The 20,422-nt window shown below is 34.4% G+C and overlaps 2 protein-coding genes and 2 long non-coding RNA genes across 7 annotated transcripts in view; 2 read left to right on the top strand and 2 right to left on the bottom strand.

The window, feature by feature from the left end:
- Nucleotides 1-98: 98 nt before the first annotated feature.
- On the bottom strand, nucleotides 99-5,064 carry LOC143154356 (E3 ubiquitin ligase Rnf121). 4 transcript variants are annotated; one of them, XR_012994049.1, is made up of 9 exons: nucleotides 4,951-5,064; nucleotides 4,643-4,677; nucleotides 4,317-4,458; nucleotides 4,082-4,236; nucleotides 3,758-3,986; nucleotides 3,445-3,680; nucleotides 3,227-3,343; nucleotides 376-874; nucleotides 99-295 (listed from the first exon to the last, which is right to left on the bottom strand). XR_012994049.1 is itself a non-coding variant. In XM_076326440.1 (8 exons), the coding sequence occupies exons 1-8, from the start codon at nucleotides 4,975-4,977 to the stop codon at nucleotides 811-813; spliced, it is 1,005 nt and encodes a 334-aa protein (XP_076182555.1). In that variant the 5' UTR covers nucleotides 4,978-5,064; the 3' UTR covers nucleotides 99-810. The 4 variants fall into 4 exon arrangements, 3 of the variants coding, with proteins under 3 accessions (XP_076182555.1, XP_076182558.1, XP_076182556.1); XM_076326440.1 differs by having other exon boundaries at nucleotides 99-874; XM_076326443.1 differs by lacking the exon at nucleotides 4,951-5,064 and adding an exon at nucleotides 4,753-4,838 and having other exon boundaries at nucleotides 99-874.
- Nucleotides 5,065-5,909: 845 nt separating this feature from the next.
- Synd (protein kinase C and casein kinase substrate in neurons protein Synd) overlaps nucleotides 5,910-20,422 on the top strand; it is a 97,965-nt gene continuing 83,452 nt past the window's right edge. The window contains exon 1 of the mRNA XM_076326438.1: nucleotides 5,910-6,157. The gene's annotated coding sequence lies outside the window, so the exon portion shown is untranslated. The remainder of the gene's footprint in view (nucleotides 6,158-20,422) is intronic.
- Nucleotides 7,203-20,422, bottom strand: part of LOC143154357 (uncharacterized) — a 27,608-nt gene continuing 14,388 nt past the window's right edge. The window contains exons 2-3 of the long non-coding RNA XR_012994050.1: nucleotides 7,552-7,787; nucleotides 7,203-7,447 (exon numbers count right to left, since the gene is read on the bottom strand). This is a non-coding gene — a long non-coding RNA (uncharacterized LOC143154357). The remainder of the gene's footprint in view (nucleotides 7,448-7,551; nucleotides 7,788-20,422) is intronic.
- On the top strand, nucleotides 12,182-12,726 carry LOC143154316 (uncharacterized). The gene is made up of 2 exons (XR_012994043.1): nucleotides 12,182-12,534; nucleotides 12,621-12,726. It is a non-coding gene; the product is annotated as an uncharacterized LOC143154316 (long non-coding RNA).

Raw genomic sequence — 20,422 nt, 5'->3', positions numbered from 1 at the left:
CACGTACACGTTCACATTCACACACACGTGCACGCACGCACACGCAGACGCATACATGCACACACACGGAAGCGCGCAATCTGTCCGCGCGAGGTTTATTTTAAAGAATACATCATTATATATGATACCATGTAATGATATTTAACAATAAGTTAACATATATTCTATACTCTTACACGCTAAGTACTCAATAAATATATCTATAAAATTTCCCCGTGTTTGTGATTGTCTGCCCCTTGACCCATCCCATCGTTCCCGTCGATATCGTGGCGTCTGAATCCAATACACAGCCAATCTGTCAACCGATCGTTCACCTCTGTCACCTGTTTCTTACGTAATCGGGCCCGCTATACGACCTCCGTTAAATGTTCTCACCTTGCCTCTGTTCACACCTGTCGTACAGCTCCCCCACGACAATAGCGAGAGGATTTTAGGGTGTAAGTGTACAAATAGACATTTATATGTATTCTGGTGCTCTCGCTACCGAGTCCGAAGGTCTGAAAAAGTACCTATGAATGCGTGATGTGATAAAAGTTGTTTTTTGCTATACGATAACGATGAGAGTTAATTAAAGACTTTTAGTAACATCACTGTCCGAGTTATTATCATTGTCTCTCTCTTTTTCTCTACAAGCCCGGAGTTAGACTCCACACGTGTCCAATTAGACAATCCTCCCTCAGACCTAACACCCTTCTCGGCACGCGCGCTGTCCGCAGCAGCGATTAAGCGACATCTTGAGAGAGTGCGGTCACTGCTTTCTTTGGGTTTGTTATTGGAAACACAATACGTACGATTACTCAACTCGTATAGTTACGTCGAGTACCCGCCCGTTGTATTGACGTTGCCACCGTTAAACTTAGTAGCTTCCGTTTCTCTGGAAAAATTATAAACAAAATGAAACAAAACGAAACAAAATGAGAATTACGATACGATATCCTGTGTTCTGCTCGATTAAACGTAGGGAAGCACACTACGAGAGGTTGCAATGGAATGATAAAATCTTATCGCGTATGGGGGGTGTGCAGGTACCCAAAAATTTCGGATCGAGTAGATTTTCAACATCCAACATGCTTTTTGTGATTCGCGTGTTGTTTGAATGTACGTATTCAGGGGCAAGAAGAAAAAGTACAAGTCACGTGTGTATATATTATTTTATTTTACATTCGGGTATAGGAAACGTGACTGTTTGATATTATTTTTGTAATAATTTTGTTACGAATGCTGAAACGTTTCCTATGGTAAAAATGAATGAGTCGGTGATTATATACGAGAGATCGCGTGCAATTAAATACCGCTTATTAAACAACGTTTAGTCTTTAGTTTCAAAGACACGTAACGTAATTCTGAAAATTTCAAAGTTTATCCCAACACCAATACCCGCACACCCTTATCGGTCAGGTGGTTCTAAATGAATATCAGTTGTTAGTTGTTCCCAATTGTTTCAGAGTTTTTACCGATGAGAAATAAATTTTACATAAATTTTGTATCCTTTGTACAACGTTTATTACGGAACAACTTTTTCTCTTTCAAAGTTTACAATTGTGCAATTTCATTTAAAATATTTACAATAATCGCGTAACGTCCATTTGTTTAAGAAACAAATGATGGATCGAGGTGCGTTTAACTCTGTACGTTTAAATTGTGCAAAAATCCCATCGTTGTTACGATTGAATCTTCGAATTTTATTTGTACATTGTTCGCGTATAACAGTTCTATATTACAGTAGCACAATATTTGTACAATCGTTTATAAATTTTAATATTATTCAAATCGCGAAGTAATACATCAACTTTTAGCAAAACATTTTTGTTTAGTGGCCCGTTGTTACTATAGCAAGTTTGATGATAACAAAATACTATACGTTCAAAAGATTTAATGTAATTCTTTGTACGTAATTAATATAATTATGAGATATGCTATTCCAAAATTTCGACTCGTTTGTTTTTCTATCAATTTGGCGTATTAAAATAACCCACAGTAAAATTATATTGCTAATAGAGGCGATTAAATGGAAAACAAATGGATATCTATAAAGCATTTGTAAATACTTTGTAGAATAAAAATAAATGCAATAGACGTATGTAAGGTACTACATATAGGAATATCACAAATAATTCAATTTTATTGCTAAATATAACTTTTTTTTCGTTACATTTGAAAAATACTGCATTCAGTCTCTTCTATGCGCGACAATAATTTACCTTGTAACTGTTATTTCTTTAACCATAATCGAACCAAATCTTGCAATCTTTTATAATTTATCCTAATATATGTTACCGTTTCATAAGCTTAAAATTTACATAGAAAGATTACAGTTAGTGCATACTTTTGAAAAGTATCATTGTTAACAAGTATACAACGTAAAATATGTTAAATTTGTTAATTCATGTATGAACTTGATGTGACCAGTTTTAATAAGGAAATGGAATGGTAAAAGATATGGTATAGTACACCCCTCTCACATTAATTGAAAATATTTCTATCTACAATACAATTTAATACCCATTATCCAAATTGAATTTTTTTTTTTAAGGAAAGTTTGAGCTTTCGATTATTTATGTATAATTTGCCATAACATACTTTTAAATAAATTAAATTGTAAATCAAAGCATTTTTAAAATATTACTGTAAATAGTGCTTCTTATATTCTATCAAATTTGGAATTGATTGTTACGTTTAAATTATTATAAATTTCCGTTAATTCGGATAACCGCAGTCCATTCCTACATATGTACTTGAAAATATATATTCAAATTAGAGTACGTTATACTGTATATTACACCGTGAGTTCAAAAAATTAATTATTTGTGTATGAAAACAAATTAAATGTAACTATGAAAATTTTTAAATAGAGTTAACAAATATATTCTTTGGAAGAATTATTATTAAATATTATATAAATCGAGAATCTATTGAAATACAGAATTAATAGCATTTTATAAATCCTTACATCGTCCTTAATAGGAAACATTCCGATTATATAAAATAAGTTATCTATATGAGTTGCAATGTGAATGCAACATAGGTATCGAATTTGTTTAAAACTGCAATCACAACTTGGATTGGAAATATACGCTTCTAGCACAATTAATTGTTACAAACATAGTAGCAATTATGTGTAGAGAAATACAAACAGATAGTTGTTTAGTCGAATGAATCAATAGTTTTACAGAAACCCAATGAAGTCCTAAGTGCAATGCAATTAGCTTAATACAATACTACTTACTCGAGGCCTAGGCCCCAATTGATACCTTGAATAAGAAACAAAATTAATGGTTGCCAAGCAACTAACCAACTGATCCAGTCTAGTAAGTGACCGTACAAAATATGAGGACGTTCCCATCTTTATGCTTTGTTAAGGTACATATAGATTAATTAATAAAATTAAGAAATTGTAGTCATTAGATCGTATGATAATTATAAGAAACAGTTTGAAAAGGATACGGATTACAAAACATTTTCTTAAGATCAACTTTTTCTTTACAATATGGACACGTTTGTTTCTTTCCTACAATGCACCAGCCTCTAATACAAAACTCGTGAAAGACATGTTCACAAGAAAGCTTGTATGTATTCTCTATAACGCCAGTTTCGTGTTCCGACACTAAAAGTTTGTTTCCGCATACAGCACACACATCTAGTTCTAAAGTCCTTGTAGGCATTTGGCCAGGTACATAATACTGTAAATTAATCGATGTATTGCACTATATATACTCTTTATATCATAAATGTAGTAGTCGATCGCTTTTATACATACTCCAACGTGCGAAGCCATTTTATCCGAACATATTTCTGCAACATCTCTTCCTAATACTCCAAAATAAAGACCATAAAATAATAAAAGTATAATACAATTTATCCATACTTGAGACTTGACTTCAAATATAATATTTAAGCCAAAAATTGTGGCTAACATTATTATATAACTTATTATACCCAATATATAACTGACTTTATGAATAAAAAGAAACCATTTATACACCAATCTGTAAAAAGCGTATTAAGTGAATTATAATATGTAATGTATTATAATTTAATGTCATTGCACATACGTTACAAGTAGTAATAAACATAAATGTACCTTGGTGTTGTACCTGCGATAGGCTTCTGAACAGCCTTTCTTACTATTAGTCCTGTTATACAAGAATATACTAACCAAAGAAATATAAACCTCCACCAATGATTCTTTAAACTTAATCCAAATGGAATAATCCATACAGCAATTAGTGTAACAAGCTAAAAGGGGATATTATATTTTTTAAACATATCAAACAAAATAAGTTTTACTCTGGTAGAAAGCATTGGTTTAAATTTACCTGATATGATTTATAGTGTAGTTTTTTCCATTCAATTAGTATAAACTGTGCTACTAATATTGTTACTATTAAAATGAGCAGCATTTGAGCATGCATCGATTCATGTCCTGGATGGTCCTTTTGCATCTTTATATGTTGTACCCTGAAATTTCCAAATTATAAAGTAGGCTTAACAATATAATGTAATATTTTTTAAAAATTGTATAAAATTTGTAAACATTTGTACATATTGTAATATGAAATGAAAATGTTTCTGCAATATTGAATATATGATTTTTCCATGTAGCATATTATATTAATTATTCAAAGTATATATAATCATTTACCTCCATTTTTCCTCCACGGTTAATTCATCCTCACTCTAAAATAAAAAAAAACATTAAATAATGTAAACATATTTACAGTGCAGTCGATATCTTATGAGAAATATTCAGACTCAAATATCATTATGTATAATTAATTTCTTGTTCTTCATAATTGTCAACTATCATGAAAGAGGTACAACATTCATTGAAGCATAAAAGCATGGAATCGTCTTAATTTGTTGTCCTTAGAGGTTATATTTGCATAAGCATGACATGTACATTAACGTTGTAATACCTTCAAAATGGTTTTATATAGAATAATATAATACCTTATTCGGCATTACGTGAGAATGCATATTTAATAATATATTGAGCTATCGTTTATAAAATAGACTTTATTAAAATGACATAATAAAGACAACGCGCTTTCGAATCATTGTAAAGTACTATTCACATTGGTGTAAACGTGACACGTTGATAGTTATCAAATATGAGTTACATTTTAGATTAAAAGCAAAAGGTTCATGGAAAATTATAAATTCGATAACTTTTATTTTGTAATATATCATTAAAAAATGATCGGTTTCAATATTCAAAGTATAATTAAATACTTTACATTAATTGCCAGAGGAAGTAGATATAATTTTAATTTTTCGCGCTAAAACGACACTTCATAGCCATATTGTTGACGATAATGTTCTACTTTATTCGATCCAAATGGTAAATAGCATATTGAATTTAAAAGATTTATCATGCGAAAACTACAATAAAATTATAGCTTTTAACTGTTAATGAATTGAATAAATATTTTCATCGTTTCATGGAAAGCTTTTAATAATTTGAAATTTATTCTAAATATTGAAAGTTCATTTAAACCATCTTATTTCGTATGAAAAATATAACAAAACTAATTCCTGTTTTATTTGTTCCTCACCTTATTTTTGAACAATAGAAAAGTATGTTATAGTAATGTGAACATCCTGTACACGTTTCATTCCAAACGCATCGATTCATAGAAATAAAAATTAGTTTATGGTGAACAATAATAATAGTATTCGATAATTTCGATAAATTTAATCGTTTTCAAAAGTTTTTTGTTACGTGGTATTTATATCCGATTCAAATTACACGCACAATTTTGATTCGCTGTATATTCTTCGCGCGGATGTGAATTAGCCTTCCGATTGACCAATACCCTTCGTTCGTACACGTTCGTGTTTATTCGAGTATCAACGGAGTTAAACCACGCCCATTGGCTGCTAGTCAGAGAGGGAAGCTGGTAGTTCACTCTGCAAAGCAGCAATATGAGCGTTTGTACCGTTTCTTGAGAGAACGTGCGACGTGACGAAATTCCATAGTCGTAAAATCGCGCATCGAAAGTGTCAACCGATTGCGCGCCGTTTGCGGATTGAGTGAGTGATACAGTGTCGTGATTGGTTTCGTTTCGTACACGTGGATACGATTTTTGGTTAGTTTTCGGAGCATCGAAAGGATACCACCGCTTGTCGGTTCATTTGCCCCGAGGAATTGCTTTCGGTGAGTAACAGCAGAGCATATGAAAGCGCGCGTTTCATGACATTTTTTGTACTTATCAAATTGTCGCACATATTGCTGACACATTTTGCGAAGACTATCACCAACGTACTCACATGTCGCGTCTTTAACGTGGAAAAACATCATGTGTACATGTCGTTTAACCAATTTTGTTCAATTTTACAAAGTGATGCCTCAATCTCAACGAATGTTTTTGAAAACCTTGTATCGAATGCATCGTATGAACATGCATTGTGCACGTAATATTTCGCCGAAATATTTCTATTCTATACAAAGTAAGTTACGTTTATCCATCGCTTGTTTACTATTTATACTTCTTTAAAGGAAACGTACTTCCGAATAATGATATTTTACATTTGCAAGTAAAATTACGTTTGGATACATATTATCCGTTAAACCATTCCGAGTAAAACCTTTTTCGCGATAAAATATTAACGTTCGTAACTAACCCACATCCTTTATTCGGGTAACCCAATCGTGCGATTTACCTGTAGCTAGCAAAGAGATTTTTTAGCTCATCTCTAACAGGTAGTCTCAATACGTTGAAAAAGTCTTGTCGGTGTATATTGCTTTGGCAAGGAAAGAGAGACGAAATAGGTCGATAGTTTTACATTCGGTTTCCACCTGACTGGTAGATCAAATATCGAATCGTAAATCACACTTATCTATTACAACGTATCTAGAATTTTTCGCTAGAAAGCGTATACGTTCAGCACAAAGTATCTAACTTGTCATTCGTTATTCCTATTCGAACTATTAACTTTAATTGGTATCGTAACGTATCGTATTGTATCGATTGTTTTTAATTTATAACATGTAACGATTCGCGGGTAATTTTTGTACTAGTTAATTAAATAAAAAAAAAAAAAAAAAAAAAAAAAAAAATAATAAAAATACGAATAATACGCGACAAAGTTTTATGCCAGTTTCAAGAATATATTATTTTTAAATAGGAATGGATCGTTGTTTGAGTTAGAATCAACTATAATTCGCGTTCCCAGAAAATTGAATGCTTCGTGAATGTAAGTTACGTGGCTTCTGGTTCACACTAAATAAGTCAGAGAACTCGAAAGGAGCAAAATCCTCGTAGCCACGACCGTTTAGATGTTGTATAAATTGGCGACTATCCAAGTTTCCGTACTCTCACCACGTTCTCAGTCTTGGGACCATGCTATCACATTCCTTGTTAGTAGTATGCGTAGGTACGTGCTGTCTTTCCGCATGATTTTGTGCGAACCACTTCTACAAACTGTACGTAGAAACAAGCGTTACCTGTAAATAGATACAAATGTTCGCGGACCGTAGAAAACTTTCATTTGTTTCGCATTTAGAAGCGATTTTATATCATTGGACGATGCATAGAAAATTATAATTACTTTTAGAAAACAGTATAAAATATTATTATTTATCGAGGTCTCTGTTTCGTAGCAGAATATTTATTAATGGTTTCGGAATCATTTCGTACAATATTTTCTTCAAGCACAAATATTTCTATCGTCTGTTTGAGTCGTGGAAATGGTAGTTCCATCCATTGGGAAACATCTGAATTAAATATTTTTCCATCGGTATAGATTGTGAGCTCTTTGCTTCCATTTTCACTGGTCATGGTTCCCTGTAAATGGTAAACATCATTTTTCGTGCCAATTTTTTTCAGTTTAAAATATTTCAATTCGTCTTAGATTTATTTTAAAGTTAAAATCAGCGCGTAGAGTATTCTTTCACGTATTCTGTTACAGTTCGTTTTCGTTTCGTTAGATCTTTTCGGTTTTCTCGAAAGGTTGTGCACCATGGGCTTCCATTCTATTTAATTTAGCGTTCTTGGTGACACTGTAGTTCCCTGAATGTAAAAGCAGGATTCGATCGATTTCACATTATTTCAGGAACTTTCCTCGACCCAATTCAATTATCTTCTAAATAAATCCAATCTAATAAATCCGAGCAGAACTCTTCACTGTCGCTTACCGTGACTTATTCGATAGCTACCACATACATGGTAGACATTGTAACAAACGAAAACATTTCGAGCAGCGGGTTATTTTATTTCATTTGTACAAGTTCAGCATTTCTTTACACTTTTGTTTCGAACTACGCTGGAATACGTCGCTACGGTACATTCTGCAGTGAACATTAAGGTATATATAATTTTCTTCGTCTTGTTAATTTTACAAAGCACGCAAATAGATAACGTGTCCTGTTTATAACGAGTGGTTTAGGTTAACGTGATTCAATAACGGTATATTTAAAATTCTCTCGTGTAATGAGATTAATTGATATTTCTGATGGAAAATAATATCTCCGATGTGATAAAAATACTGTCCATTTAATACTGTAGCACTTTAACTGAATGTATAACTTATATAGAGTAATTCCAGAAATGGGTCACCTCGCTAAAAATTACTTGGGCGAGAGAAATACTGCTTATTTAATGTAGCAATATTTGTACTCAATGCTCACCTTATACAGAATGATCGCTTAGAAATAGGTCACTTCGTTAGAAACTCGTGGAATGTAACAAATGTTGGTTATTTAACGTTTCAGTGATTTTGTTGAATGCCCGATTTATGAATTGCTCGAAAGATTAACATTTTTTGTTATTCAAGGTCACAAAGGAAGAATAGGTGAACAAAAATCAGGTGATTTCAAAAGGCAAACGAAAAATAGCCAAATGTATATTTATACCAATTGTATATTTGTCAAGGTTATCGAAGTCGTTGGTATTTTTTTAATGCAGTTATATTTTGGATAAAATCAAAATTGGTACAACAATCAAATATTGGTGTTACATTTATATTCCTTACTTGACGTTATTGGGCACTTTACGTTGCGAGGTATCAAAACTTTGTCATTTTATAAGTAGATAATAATTCTACGAAATAGGTAAAAATTCAATAAAATACTTGATATATATAAATTGGAAAATCGATTCGTAGACGTCGCGTTGAGTGTATTCGGGACAGATATATTTAGAACGAACGATCGAGGAAAAATGGTAGATTGAGAAAGTATGATAAAACTGTTGTTATCGCTTCTGATTGCTGCGATTGATTCAACATACGTTACAGTCGCGTATTGCGTTCCAGATGCCTTGGCAAACTACGTTAGAAGCGAATTTAATGGAAAATTTCGTAATTCGTTGGAAAATTTTCTTTCGAAAATCGAATTCAATGGAAAATCTTATTTCGAAATTCGAATTCAATGGAAAATTTCGTAATTCGGTGGAAAATTTTATTTCGAAAATCGAATTCAATGGAAAATCTTATTTCGAAATTCGAATTCAATGGACAATTTCGTAATTCGGTGGAAAATTTTATTTCGAAAATCGAATTCAATGGAAAATTTTATTTCGAAAATCGAATTCAATGGAAAATTTTATTTCGAAAATCGAATACGATGGAAAATCTTATTTTGAAATTCGAATTCAATAGAAAATTTCGTCATTCGGTGGAAAATTTTATTTCGAAAATCGAATTCAATGGAAAATTTTATTTCGAAAATCGAATTCGATGGAAAAAGCAATTTGAAGGAAATTCATATCAATCTACTTTCTACAAAAACGATTTTGTAACTGCTACACGATTGTTCAGTTGTATTAATTACGGTTGTACAGAACGCCTTTGAGGAAGTATAAAAAGGAAACAGAACGCGATCGTGTAATATTGAGATTATTTTGTTTCAACGGGTAACGTGCATTCTCTGTACACACACTCGGATGCATTCACATTTCAGTTCGTGCATTGCATTCATGAAAACCTAAATTTTCCAGATACTGTAATAAAATGAAATTGAGCATGTCCGAATAAAATATAAATTTCGATCCGAGCTTAATCATTGTACCGTAACATTTCATATTAGTCGTGAAGTAAAACGAATTATTAAATCGTTATGAAACTTTAATTAAAATGGTAAAGTGAACTGTTCAATTTCAAATATTAATTTCACTTCGTTCTGGATATATTATTAATAATACAAGATTATCCGATGTGGTGTAGTTTTACATTCGTCAATTTGCACGTAACGTTTTCATTTCTTGCGTATATTTCACAAAATCTGGAAAATGTGTAATATACACATATTTATTTGCATTTGTAATGTACATAGTTTTTCAGGATTTTTAAGGTTGTTACAGTGCTATAAAATATATATAGTCACGAGCAATATTTGAATTATAGATTTCAAAAGTTCTATTTACGCGAATGTAATTATTCTCATAGTTTTCAAATTGTTCAAAGAAACACGAATGCACGTGTTATTTGTAATTATTCCCATAGTTTTCAAATTGTTCAAAGAAACACGAACGCACGTGTTAGTTTCTAGTACGTGGTTTTATTCTCGCGAAACGAAAATGGGTGAGAAAAGTAAATTAGTAAATCGTTCCGTTTGCATAGAACATCTTTTCACGAATTAACGCAACTTAAAAAGTAAATCGGAATGTTTTAATTACGAGCTGCTCGTGTTCACAGGTGTAAACTCGCAGATTGTCGATCGTCCGATATAATTTAGAAAGAATTTCTAATTTTATTCGCGTAGTGAGTTGCATTTTTAATGGAAGCCTGTTCAATAACACGAGTCCTGTTGATTGGAAATTCGAAAGTGATATTTACTGCACGAAAGTGAATGCCACGTGTGGGATACATCGAAATGATCTTTGCGGTTTACTTGCGGTGATAATAATTCCGGAAATGAGTTAGAGAGACGTAGACGTATCGTTGCAATACGTATAATTGCAATAAGTTGTTTACTATACCCGAGGACGTACGTACTTACGTTAACTATTTATAGCGTCGTTGTTACCGAAACGAATCACACGCCAGGAAAATATTTACCATAGAAGAGATCTAATTTCTCGTCTGTATCACATTTTATATTTTTCAATTGCTCGAACGCCGATCACCGCTCTCGGATAAAACGTTATTCGTTATTATTATACCATAATTTAACAACCGATATCTCTTTTCTTAACGTTCTCCGTCTCATTTATTTTTCCCCGCGTAACGTAGAAAGCCCACCTGTTGAAATCGACCGTTTCTCTTTCCAGAGCACCGCATAAAACCCATAAAAAGTGAAAATCTAACGCGGAGGGCTTGTTAAATTCTCGTGTGCACGTACGCGCGTAGATTTAATATTATAAAGGGAAAAATGAAACGCGTTTCTTCCGTAACGTTCGTAATTATTTTTTTTTTTTTTTTTTTTTGTATCGAACACTTCGATTGAAAGAAAAAATCGTTACTCGTGCAACGATCGCACGTGTATCGCTGATCGAGGAAATAGCGGCGAGATAAATACAGGATTGCGTCATGGACGAAAGCAGAAGGAAAATGCGAATTGCTCCTTTGCGGGTTCATGGAAACAAAAATTTATTACGTAACACGGTCGTTAGTTTCGAGTTTGTAAATTATTCGAGAACCTTAAGAGCTTTCTTCCAGAATCTCGTTCGACGTTAACACAGTTCAATCTCGTTCGTTTGGAGCGCGGTCTCTGTATCGCGATACAAATAAAAATAGCAATTGCGAGGGAATGGGTTCCGAGTAAGTAATCCTGTAACGTAAAACTGTAGTTTATGAACACTGTCTCTCTCGATTCACATTGTTACGGTAGAATTTCGCTTTCGGAACGTTCTTGGCTTTAAAATAACCCACGTGACAGAGAAGAAGTCTCGTTTTCGAAGCGTTTCAGCCTCCGGAACACGCTCGAATCGAAAATATCCTCGTACGGGGAATTCCTTCGTATTTGAACAAAAACTCTCCGATCTCCGGTCTACGTCTATGCAGGTTTCACCGTTTAGAAACACGCGTCTCTCACCGAGCCTTTAAAGTTTTTAATTTCAGCGCCGTTTCCCGATAATTGATCTCACTTAAGTGCACAAACTTCGACATTTTCGAGTTCATTCGAGCCTAGGGTTGCCGTACTCTATTCGAGGTGTTAAAGCGACGTATATTTCTGCCTTCTCGAGAAGACGAAATAAAAATATCAATATCGGACTTGAAATACTTCGGATTACTCCACGCCGGATGATAGTAAATCATTTTCACCGGGTTTTGTAAGAAGTGCCTTCGCAAAAGAATTTTCGTCAGTGTGACTGTTAAATATACAAATTTCAATTTTTAATCGTGAAAGATTGTTCACTTCATTTTTGCGATACGGAAATATTAAAAATATTTTTAATTTGCTTAGTAGACACCAGGTTCGAGGCGGGAGCAGTTTCCGAAATGTATAAATTTAGTGTTTTTACGCAAGAACGACTGTTAAATGATAGAGACGATCGATTAAGTGGGCGAAGATATATCAAAAGAATTGAAATACAAATTTCAATTAGAGAGTGCATTATGAATGAAAAATATCATTCGTCTATGGTAGAAAAGGTATTCGGAAATTTTAGTATTACATTGAATAGAAATATATTATTTTTATTGATTGTAGAATTTTTTTTTTTTACTCGGACCACAAGAAAGGTTGCGCACCACTGCATCGCTGCACCACTGCACCACTACCTTACACGAGTGAAGGATCTCGCACGTTTCTACGCTAAAAAATCTTACACAATGAAGGCTCGCTATACGGTTTCGAATGTAATGAATTGCATGCTTTGAAAGAAAACAGGGATACAACTAAATCGTCTTTCTACGTGTAGTAACGAAATAAAAATTATTACGAATATAATCTAAATTTTCGAGCCTTCCAGGTTTCCTGCTCTATGAAAGTGTACAAAATGAAAAATAAATTCAACCAAGTGAACTTCGATCGATTGAAAATCAAACGAAACTAGAACTATGTTTAACACGAAGGATAGTAAATTTCGAAAGGTCTCTCGTGAACAAAGTATCGAGTTTAAAGGCAAGTTAACTTCAATACGAATAATCGAAACGAGACGAGTGCTCGAATACTGTACTTGGAATACCTCGAATATCTTTGTGCACCGTTTGGACAACTCAAATATCGAATTATTCGTGCAGTTCGACTATTGGATCGTTTAAAGGGAACGAGAAATTCAAATTTCTTTGAAGTTGTCTCACGTACACGGTCGAATTGAATTATACGAAATTTTTATCTCAATCGTGCGAGTGCTTAGCTCGGTTCGATAAAACGAGTTTTACTCGTCTCGAATTTCTAGTACTCGGTTAGCTTTAAATAGTATAGAGCTGAATAGAGCATCCGCATCCTCATTGGTTTAAATCGCTTAAGCTTTCTCGTGACCTTGGATCGCTCCAAGGTCATTGTGCGTGCGCTCATTCATTTTGCCAATTGCATTCTCCTATCTATACTTTCACGTTATTAAACAAAGTTATGTTTCGGTCATTTTCGTGATCGATCAATGAACAATTTACACGACGAGAATTCTTACTCGGTAATTGGTTATTCGTTCTCATCGATAATTGAGTAACTGTATTTTCAATACCGCATTATTTACTACCGATACGTAATCGGAAAATAAAATCTTGTTCCTGTATTTACTGGATCCAGTGCAGTAAATGCGGAATAATAACGGTGGGGTACGAGATCGTAGATGGAAAGTGCTTTAGCAATAAGCCCACTACTCTTACGATTATTTAATACGGTAACAGACGATCGATCGGTTCAGGTTAAAGAAAATACTTCGCGATACAATTTTACATTGCTTTGCATAATTACCATTATCTTTTTCTGACAACTTTACCGCTGTGTTTTTTATTTTCCGTTGAAAAGACCTGTCTCTTTTACAACGATAACAAATGTATCGAAATTTCATAAATCGTGAGCACGAAACGTTCGAAACGAGAATCGGTGCTGGAAGAAAATTGCATCTCGAGTATTCGAGAGCACGTGTTATAATCGAAAATCAATTTCCAAAAGATGTTTAGTGTTTCGATTAACGTTCCACCAACTTATCGAATCAGAATTGCAATTATGTCATAATTATTCATCGATGAGTTATTTATATTCGGAGATTACATTTGCTTCGATTATGTCATCGTACAGATTATTAATTATTGTCAATCGTCGGTTCGACGATATTCCGTCTCTGTGTTAAAACGAGTGTTTTACATACAAAAATGTAAAAAATGACTCCTTGATGCACTTACGAAAAAATGTTAAAGAAAAAAGGTAAATGGCTCGAAGAGCACTGCATTCGTAGTATCTTAGATTTTTTCCAAATTCAACGGTGCACGTGCAATAAGAATTGCATCCTTTCTTTAAACGAAAATGCATACTTTTCGTTCCACGAATCTCGTGAAGTCGATACCAACGGAAATCGTACATATCTTTTATCTCACTGTTGGTAAAATATATTTTCTTTTATTCGGTGAAATATAATAGGAGCAATTTTTCAAAGTCTTGTACTCGAGTTACGATACGTAAATCACTACCGAACGATGAATCGTTGCTTAAGAAACAAATCTGTGAGATTGTCGTAACAAATACCAAAGTAACGTTATCCCTTTTCGTATTTTCTGCCATTCAGCGAACATCCGTAGTACCTTAGATTTTTTCCAAATTCAACGGTGCATGTGCAATAAGAATTACATCCTTTCTTTAAACGAAAATGCATACTTTTCGTTTCACGAATCTCGTCAAGTCGTTACCAACGAAAATCGTACATATCTTTTATCTCACTGTTGGTAAAATATATTTTCTTTTATTCGGTGAAATATAATAGGAGCAATTTTTCAAAGTCTTGTACTCGAGTTACGATACGTAAATCACTACCGAACGATGAATCGTTGCTTAAGAAACAAATCTGTGAGATTGTCGTAACAAATACCAAAGTAACGTTACCCCTTTCCGTATTTTCTGCCATTCAGCGAACAGTTGAACGCTCATCTTGAGTCACCCTGTACACCACTGAATCACGTAACGCGCATTAACTATCTGAAAGGACGTTACGTGAGTAATGCCGAGCACGACAGTGAACGGAACGTCCGATGGTATGCGAAGTCTTTTTTAACCCACGTCGCTCCTAATTCCAATAGGATTCCATCTTTTGCGATCGATCGAGTCACCGCGGTTTTCCGGGAACACCGCCGACCGCGATCCGTGTGCAACAATTATACAAGGAACAAAATCTTTCTTCTTTCTCACAGACACGTCGTTCTTTCGTAAGGCACGGAAAGATCGTTGTCGACGACGTTGGAAAGTGAAAAGCGGGAGCGACTGCTACGATTTAGACTTAATTTTGTCAGTGTTTCAATCGCACGTTGTGTCGCGCGGAATTACGTTATATATTGTTATTACGACACGGGTATCGTTACAAGACCGATGAGAACTATTCCGTTATCTTTTTATCGATGGTCTACGTTTTATAGCGGTTCGCATCGTCGATTGCGAATCCAACCGAATACGAAGTACACGGGTATTTATTTACACGTTGTACTTGATTCTTAATTCGGAAAGTACGTATTTAGTCGAACATTCCGCTTCCCTTTTAATTTGTAAGGTACGTACTCGTTCGCGTTGTATTTTCAATTTTTAATTTACGAACGAATCTAATACTCCGCTTTATCTTTCATTTGTAAAGTACGTATTTATTCGCGTAGTATTTTTAATTTTTAATTTATGAACGAATCTAATACTTCGTTTTATTTTTAATTTGTAAGGTACGTACTCGTTCGCGTTGTATTTTCAATTTTTAATTTACGAACGAATCTAATACTCCGCTTTATCTTTCATTTGTAAAGTACGTATTTATTCGCGTAGTATTTTTAATTTTTAATTTATGAACGAATCTAATACTTCGTTTTATTTTTAATTTGTAAGGTACGTACTCGTTCGCGTAGTATTTTCAAATTTTTAATTTACGAACGAATCTAATACTCAGTTTTATTTTTAATTTTTACTTTTTATTTTTCAGTTCAGTTATTCATTATTAGTTTCCTTTTAGGCTACTGGTGGACTTACTAATGAACTGTCATCTTAGAAAATATTTCTAAATGTAAATTATCACTTTTTAGAAAACTTTTGTACAAAGTAGTCATATTTTACGAAAATATTCGACGTATTCAGTTCTTAATGATAAATGTTTATGGAAGGAACGAAAACGATCCTCGGTGTTGGGTCGAGAAGCATATTTGATCCAATATCTCGAAAACTATTAAGTGTAGAAAAAAAAAAAAAACGTCGAAATATGAAAATTTTGTATTTTCGAACTGAAAATTTGTCTGCGGGAGTAGTTTTCAATAATATAGTAAAAGTATTATAATTTATTAACGTCCACCGTAATTTATTATGTCTACTTTTTACGTCTACCGTGACTTACAGCCAACCGCCAGAACTAAGAATGCGATTCCGTGACCAGCAGATACATAATATGTTAAAAGAATCCCGGTGAACCGTAGAATACCAGAAACCGAATTTTCACGCTAATCTTTGTAACTACCGAGAAAGCAGGTATAACAATTTATGTCAGTGTTTCTCAAACGTTACCTTCCCACGAACCTTTTCAATATAGAGAAACTTTTCGCCGACCTCCTAAAGTAGAATCAAAGTATTATCATTCCAAAGTATTTGAAAAATATTTATACAATCTAAATGGTTAAAAATTTTGTCAACATTTCAACATTTTACGCGTTTCCTAAAGCGATTCATAAAAATAAATATAAAAGAAAATTCAGTGTACACGATCCGTTTTAGAATTGTTCAAATATCGTTCAAAATAATTGTTCTCTTTACTCGATAGTGTTGCAAAATGTACAGTTTGAGAGGGACCGCGAGCTGCGCGAACAGATTCAGAATTTGTTCACCGTTTGATGAAAATATGCTACGAGATTTGTACTCGGTGTATATATCTGCGCGACAGAAACATATTACAAAGATGTGAATAACGCAACAATAATTTGCGGAATGCGGAACATTTTAACGATTAACACCCGTGTATAAAGTCATTAAATGCCAACCAGTGGGTACCGTGTTCGGTTACTTTCAGTTGAAAAGAGTTATTCCAGTCATACAGTTTCTAGACTCCGTCTTTCAATGGAAATGCAAAGCGCGGCTACTTTCATTTTCCATTGGCTGCGATGTATTTATTTTTACCAACGAAAAGCACCAGTCATTGCGTAATAAAACCAAGCGAGATTTGTCGCGTTACCTTTCTCTTCGCAGTACTGACCTTCCAAGTGTCGCAGTTTCTGTCCGTTACATTGTCCGCATAGTTATCCCCATCACTTTAATTGCATCTCGGTTGCTCCCGATGCTTCTCACACGCATCCATTGTTCCTCACTTGCTTTCACTGTTTCTCGTTCTCTCGATCTACGAGGTACTCGGCGGCCAGTGAGTTAAAGATAGCTGGAATAATCTCAGCTTGTATGTAACCCGCTTAGAAGTAACAGAATTATCCCCACCGGTGATATTGTTTATTAAACGCGAGCGACGCGCCGACTTACACGAGCTAAGTGAGCACGAGCGACCGGTAGTATCGAATTTGATAATTCACTACCGAAAATTAGGATTCTTATATTTGTCGTTGTGTTTTAGAAAGTAAAAATAGTCCGAATAAAGTCGTGTCTCGACTCATTCGCAATGGGAAAATTTCACCAGTGCATCAATGCAACTCGTTCAAATGCAACGAGAAACGATATTGTTAAGTGTATTGACTCGTTGGGGTTACGTATTCTATTACGATCTAATTACTACGTAACTATAATTCGAACGGTTATAAATATTTATTTATAACGAGCATTCGAACAAAGTTATTTTACTCGAATGATTCGCCTGGTAGAAAAGTTATTCGTAATAACGATATAAATTAGGCGCGTGGTACAAACCGGGTAAAATGCGTGTTACGGTTTGCTTAAAATTTCGCGAATAAATCGTGTCGAGCGTTTCGTGTTTTCCATGCACTCTGTATGCACGTGTCTGCACGTAACATCTGAATTACTAACAAAAAGTGGCACAGTGGAAGCGCGACCTAATGTTTACTTCTCTGGTAAGAAACTTTCACACACAGAGTTTCAGACATTTTTTTTTTACCATTTTAAGAGAAATACCGACAAAGATATATATTCGTAGAAAATTTCTAATACAAAGTGAAATTGAATTTTAATTCTCGGTAACATTCGAAGAGTGTTAAGTTTTCCATCTTGACGCAAGTCCTGTTTGTTTAAAAAGAAATAGTAAAATTGTACCACACGAGTGAGTTAAGATTTCACGTAACTATCTTTTCATCTACAATGGAAATTTATTTCTTTTTGTTACGGAGAATTTAAAATAATAGTTCGCAGAATGTACAGAAGCGTTCGGATGACGCTGATAAAAAGTTATATATTATAATTACATTTGAGCTTATCGATTACGTGTACATTTATCGATTTTATCGAGGATAGATCGAATTCAGTTTATAGAGCTTATAGAGTTTTGTAAACTTCGGAGTTTATTCAGCTAACGTGTACTTAGCCTCGAATATCTGTTGGTGTATAGTTACTGCTTCAATCAATCGAGCAATTTTCCACTGCTTTCGATCGCTGCCGCTTTCCTTGCTTCTCATTTCGAGGATCATTGATTTCTCAAGCAAGCAGACATATACTTACACCTGTTTGGTGAACACCAGAAAATGCATTCGAACCATCGTGGCCTTATTACGTTACGTGCATTTAAATTTCTTTTTAACCCGACGAGAGTTAAACAGGGATTTCAATTTCAAGAGCGACGAGTATTTTTTCACGTAAAAACAGAAACGAAAAGTCCAATTGAAATATATTACAATCGATACGATTGTATACAGCGTTATGCAAAATTGATTGTTATTCAAGTACACGAGTATTTTGCACGCTTGAGAAACGAATTCTATCATTTTAATGTAATTTGAGAAACAGATCCATCTCGATGTTCTAGTACAATTCATCAGGAATTATTACACAATGATATATAAAATTGCATTAATCCGTAAATGTATTTTTACAATCACGGTAACATTGCTCAATTTCTTAAAATTATAACCAATTGCTCTACATTCTCTTTTCTTTTTATTAAACATTGTTTTTATTCTCGTGTGCAGATAAGTATATATTCCCTGTCCATTGAATTAACGAACGAGGCCAGCTCAATGTTGTTTGTTCCCTTAATATCAGATAAGAATATGGATCGAATGGTACAATATCTTGTTTTCCGTACCTTCCTGTGCCACATTCGTTCTACGTAGAAATGACGTAACACTTTACGTACTCGATTCGTTGACTCGTCGGTGTAACGAAAATGATAAGCAAATTATGGTAAATAATTGCGATAACGATCATTTTTAACCTCACGATTTTATAGCAATAAGGTAGGATCTTCGTATATCTTCTACTTGAAATTACCATCCCGATAATCTATCGATTCTTTTCGTCTTGTAATAAATCTGGGTTATGTTCTTTTAAATTCTATATTTAAGAAAGTACTTATTTTCATTCCTAAATAATTAATTTAACACTTCTGGTTGCTCGATTGTTCCGAAACACCCTGTATTAAGTTGCTACTATCGTCCCATTAAATTCCATAAAGTAATTATTTTTCTCCATAAATAGGAATCGTCCGGTTAAAAATTTCTGGTCGCTCGTTCGTCGTGGAACACCCGTAGTTCGTAGTTCGCCGAAAGTTAGGATCGTTGGGTTCGGGGCGCAACGAAAACATAAATCCGTGGAAACGATGACACGAGTCGATCGAAAGATGCTATGCGCATACCGAGGAACGAAAGTGGGTTATCCGAACGGAACAGCGTAGCGTGGCTCTTCGATTCTCTCTCGCGGTTCTACCCGCTGATCGGTTGCACTCTCTCCAAAAGGAGCACCGTGTCGAAACACCGGCACCGATGTGTAAAATTGCATCCTCGATCGGAAACTTTATCGTTACTGGAGGCACGCTCGCAATTACGTGCAATTTCCATAGGCTTGAACCACCATCGTTCGGTATCGCGTTGTTAACGTGGAAAAGTGGCCCGTGGATCGAGACGGTGGTGCTTTCGTATCGCGCTAGAACCCTGAACGGGGTGCAGTATGCAATCGTGCATCGGTGAACCGGTGGAAACACACCAGTTTGTTTACCCGGCGTGCATTCTGCATTGAAACATTCCAATGTACGAAACAAGGCTCGAATAGAAAGGCAAATGAGCGTCAGCCTATATTAGAAGTCACGCGTGAACACACGTCAATCAAAGAGAAGATTAATCCCACTGACGAACGTACAATAATTATTTCATCGTGGAAACGTGAAAGCGGGATTAACGGATTGTCCACGCGATATAATTCCTTGTGCAAAATCTTCGTAGCCGTGCGTAATCTGCACTGGATCGTTCCACGATATTC

The sequence above is a fragment of the Ptiloglossa arizonensis genome, chromosome 14 (genome assembly GCF_051014685.1).
Source record: "Ptiloglossa arizonensis isolate GNS036 chromosome 14, iyPtiAriz1_principal, whole genome shotgun sequence".
NCBI lineage: Eukaryota > Metazoa > Arthropoda > Insecta > Hymenoptera > Colletidae > Ptiloglossa > Ptiloglossa arizonensis.
This window is presented reverse-complemented; position numbering and strand designations above follow the sequence as displayed.

Coding starts and splice junctions, on each gene's coding strand:
- LOC143154356 (XM_076326440.1), bottom strand. CDS start 4,977: ATGCATTCTCACGTAATGCCGAATAAG. Junction 4,678..4,950: donor CTCACGTAATGCCGAATAAG/GTATTATATTAT, acceptor TTTTTATTTTAG/AGTGAGGATGAATTAACCGT. Junction 875..3,226: donor AATTGGGGCCTAGGCCTCGA/GTAAGTAGTATT, acceptor TAATTTTTCCAG/AGAAACGGAAGCTACTAAGT.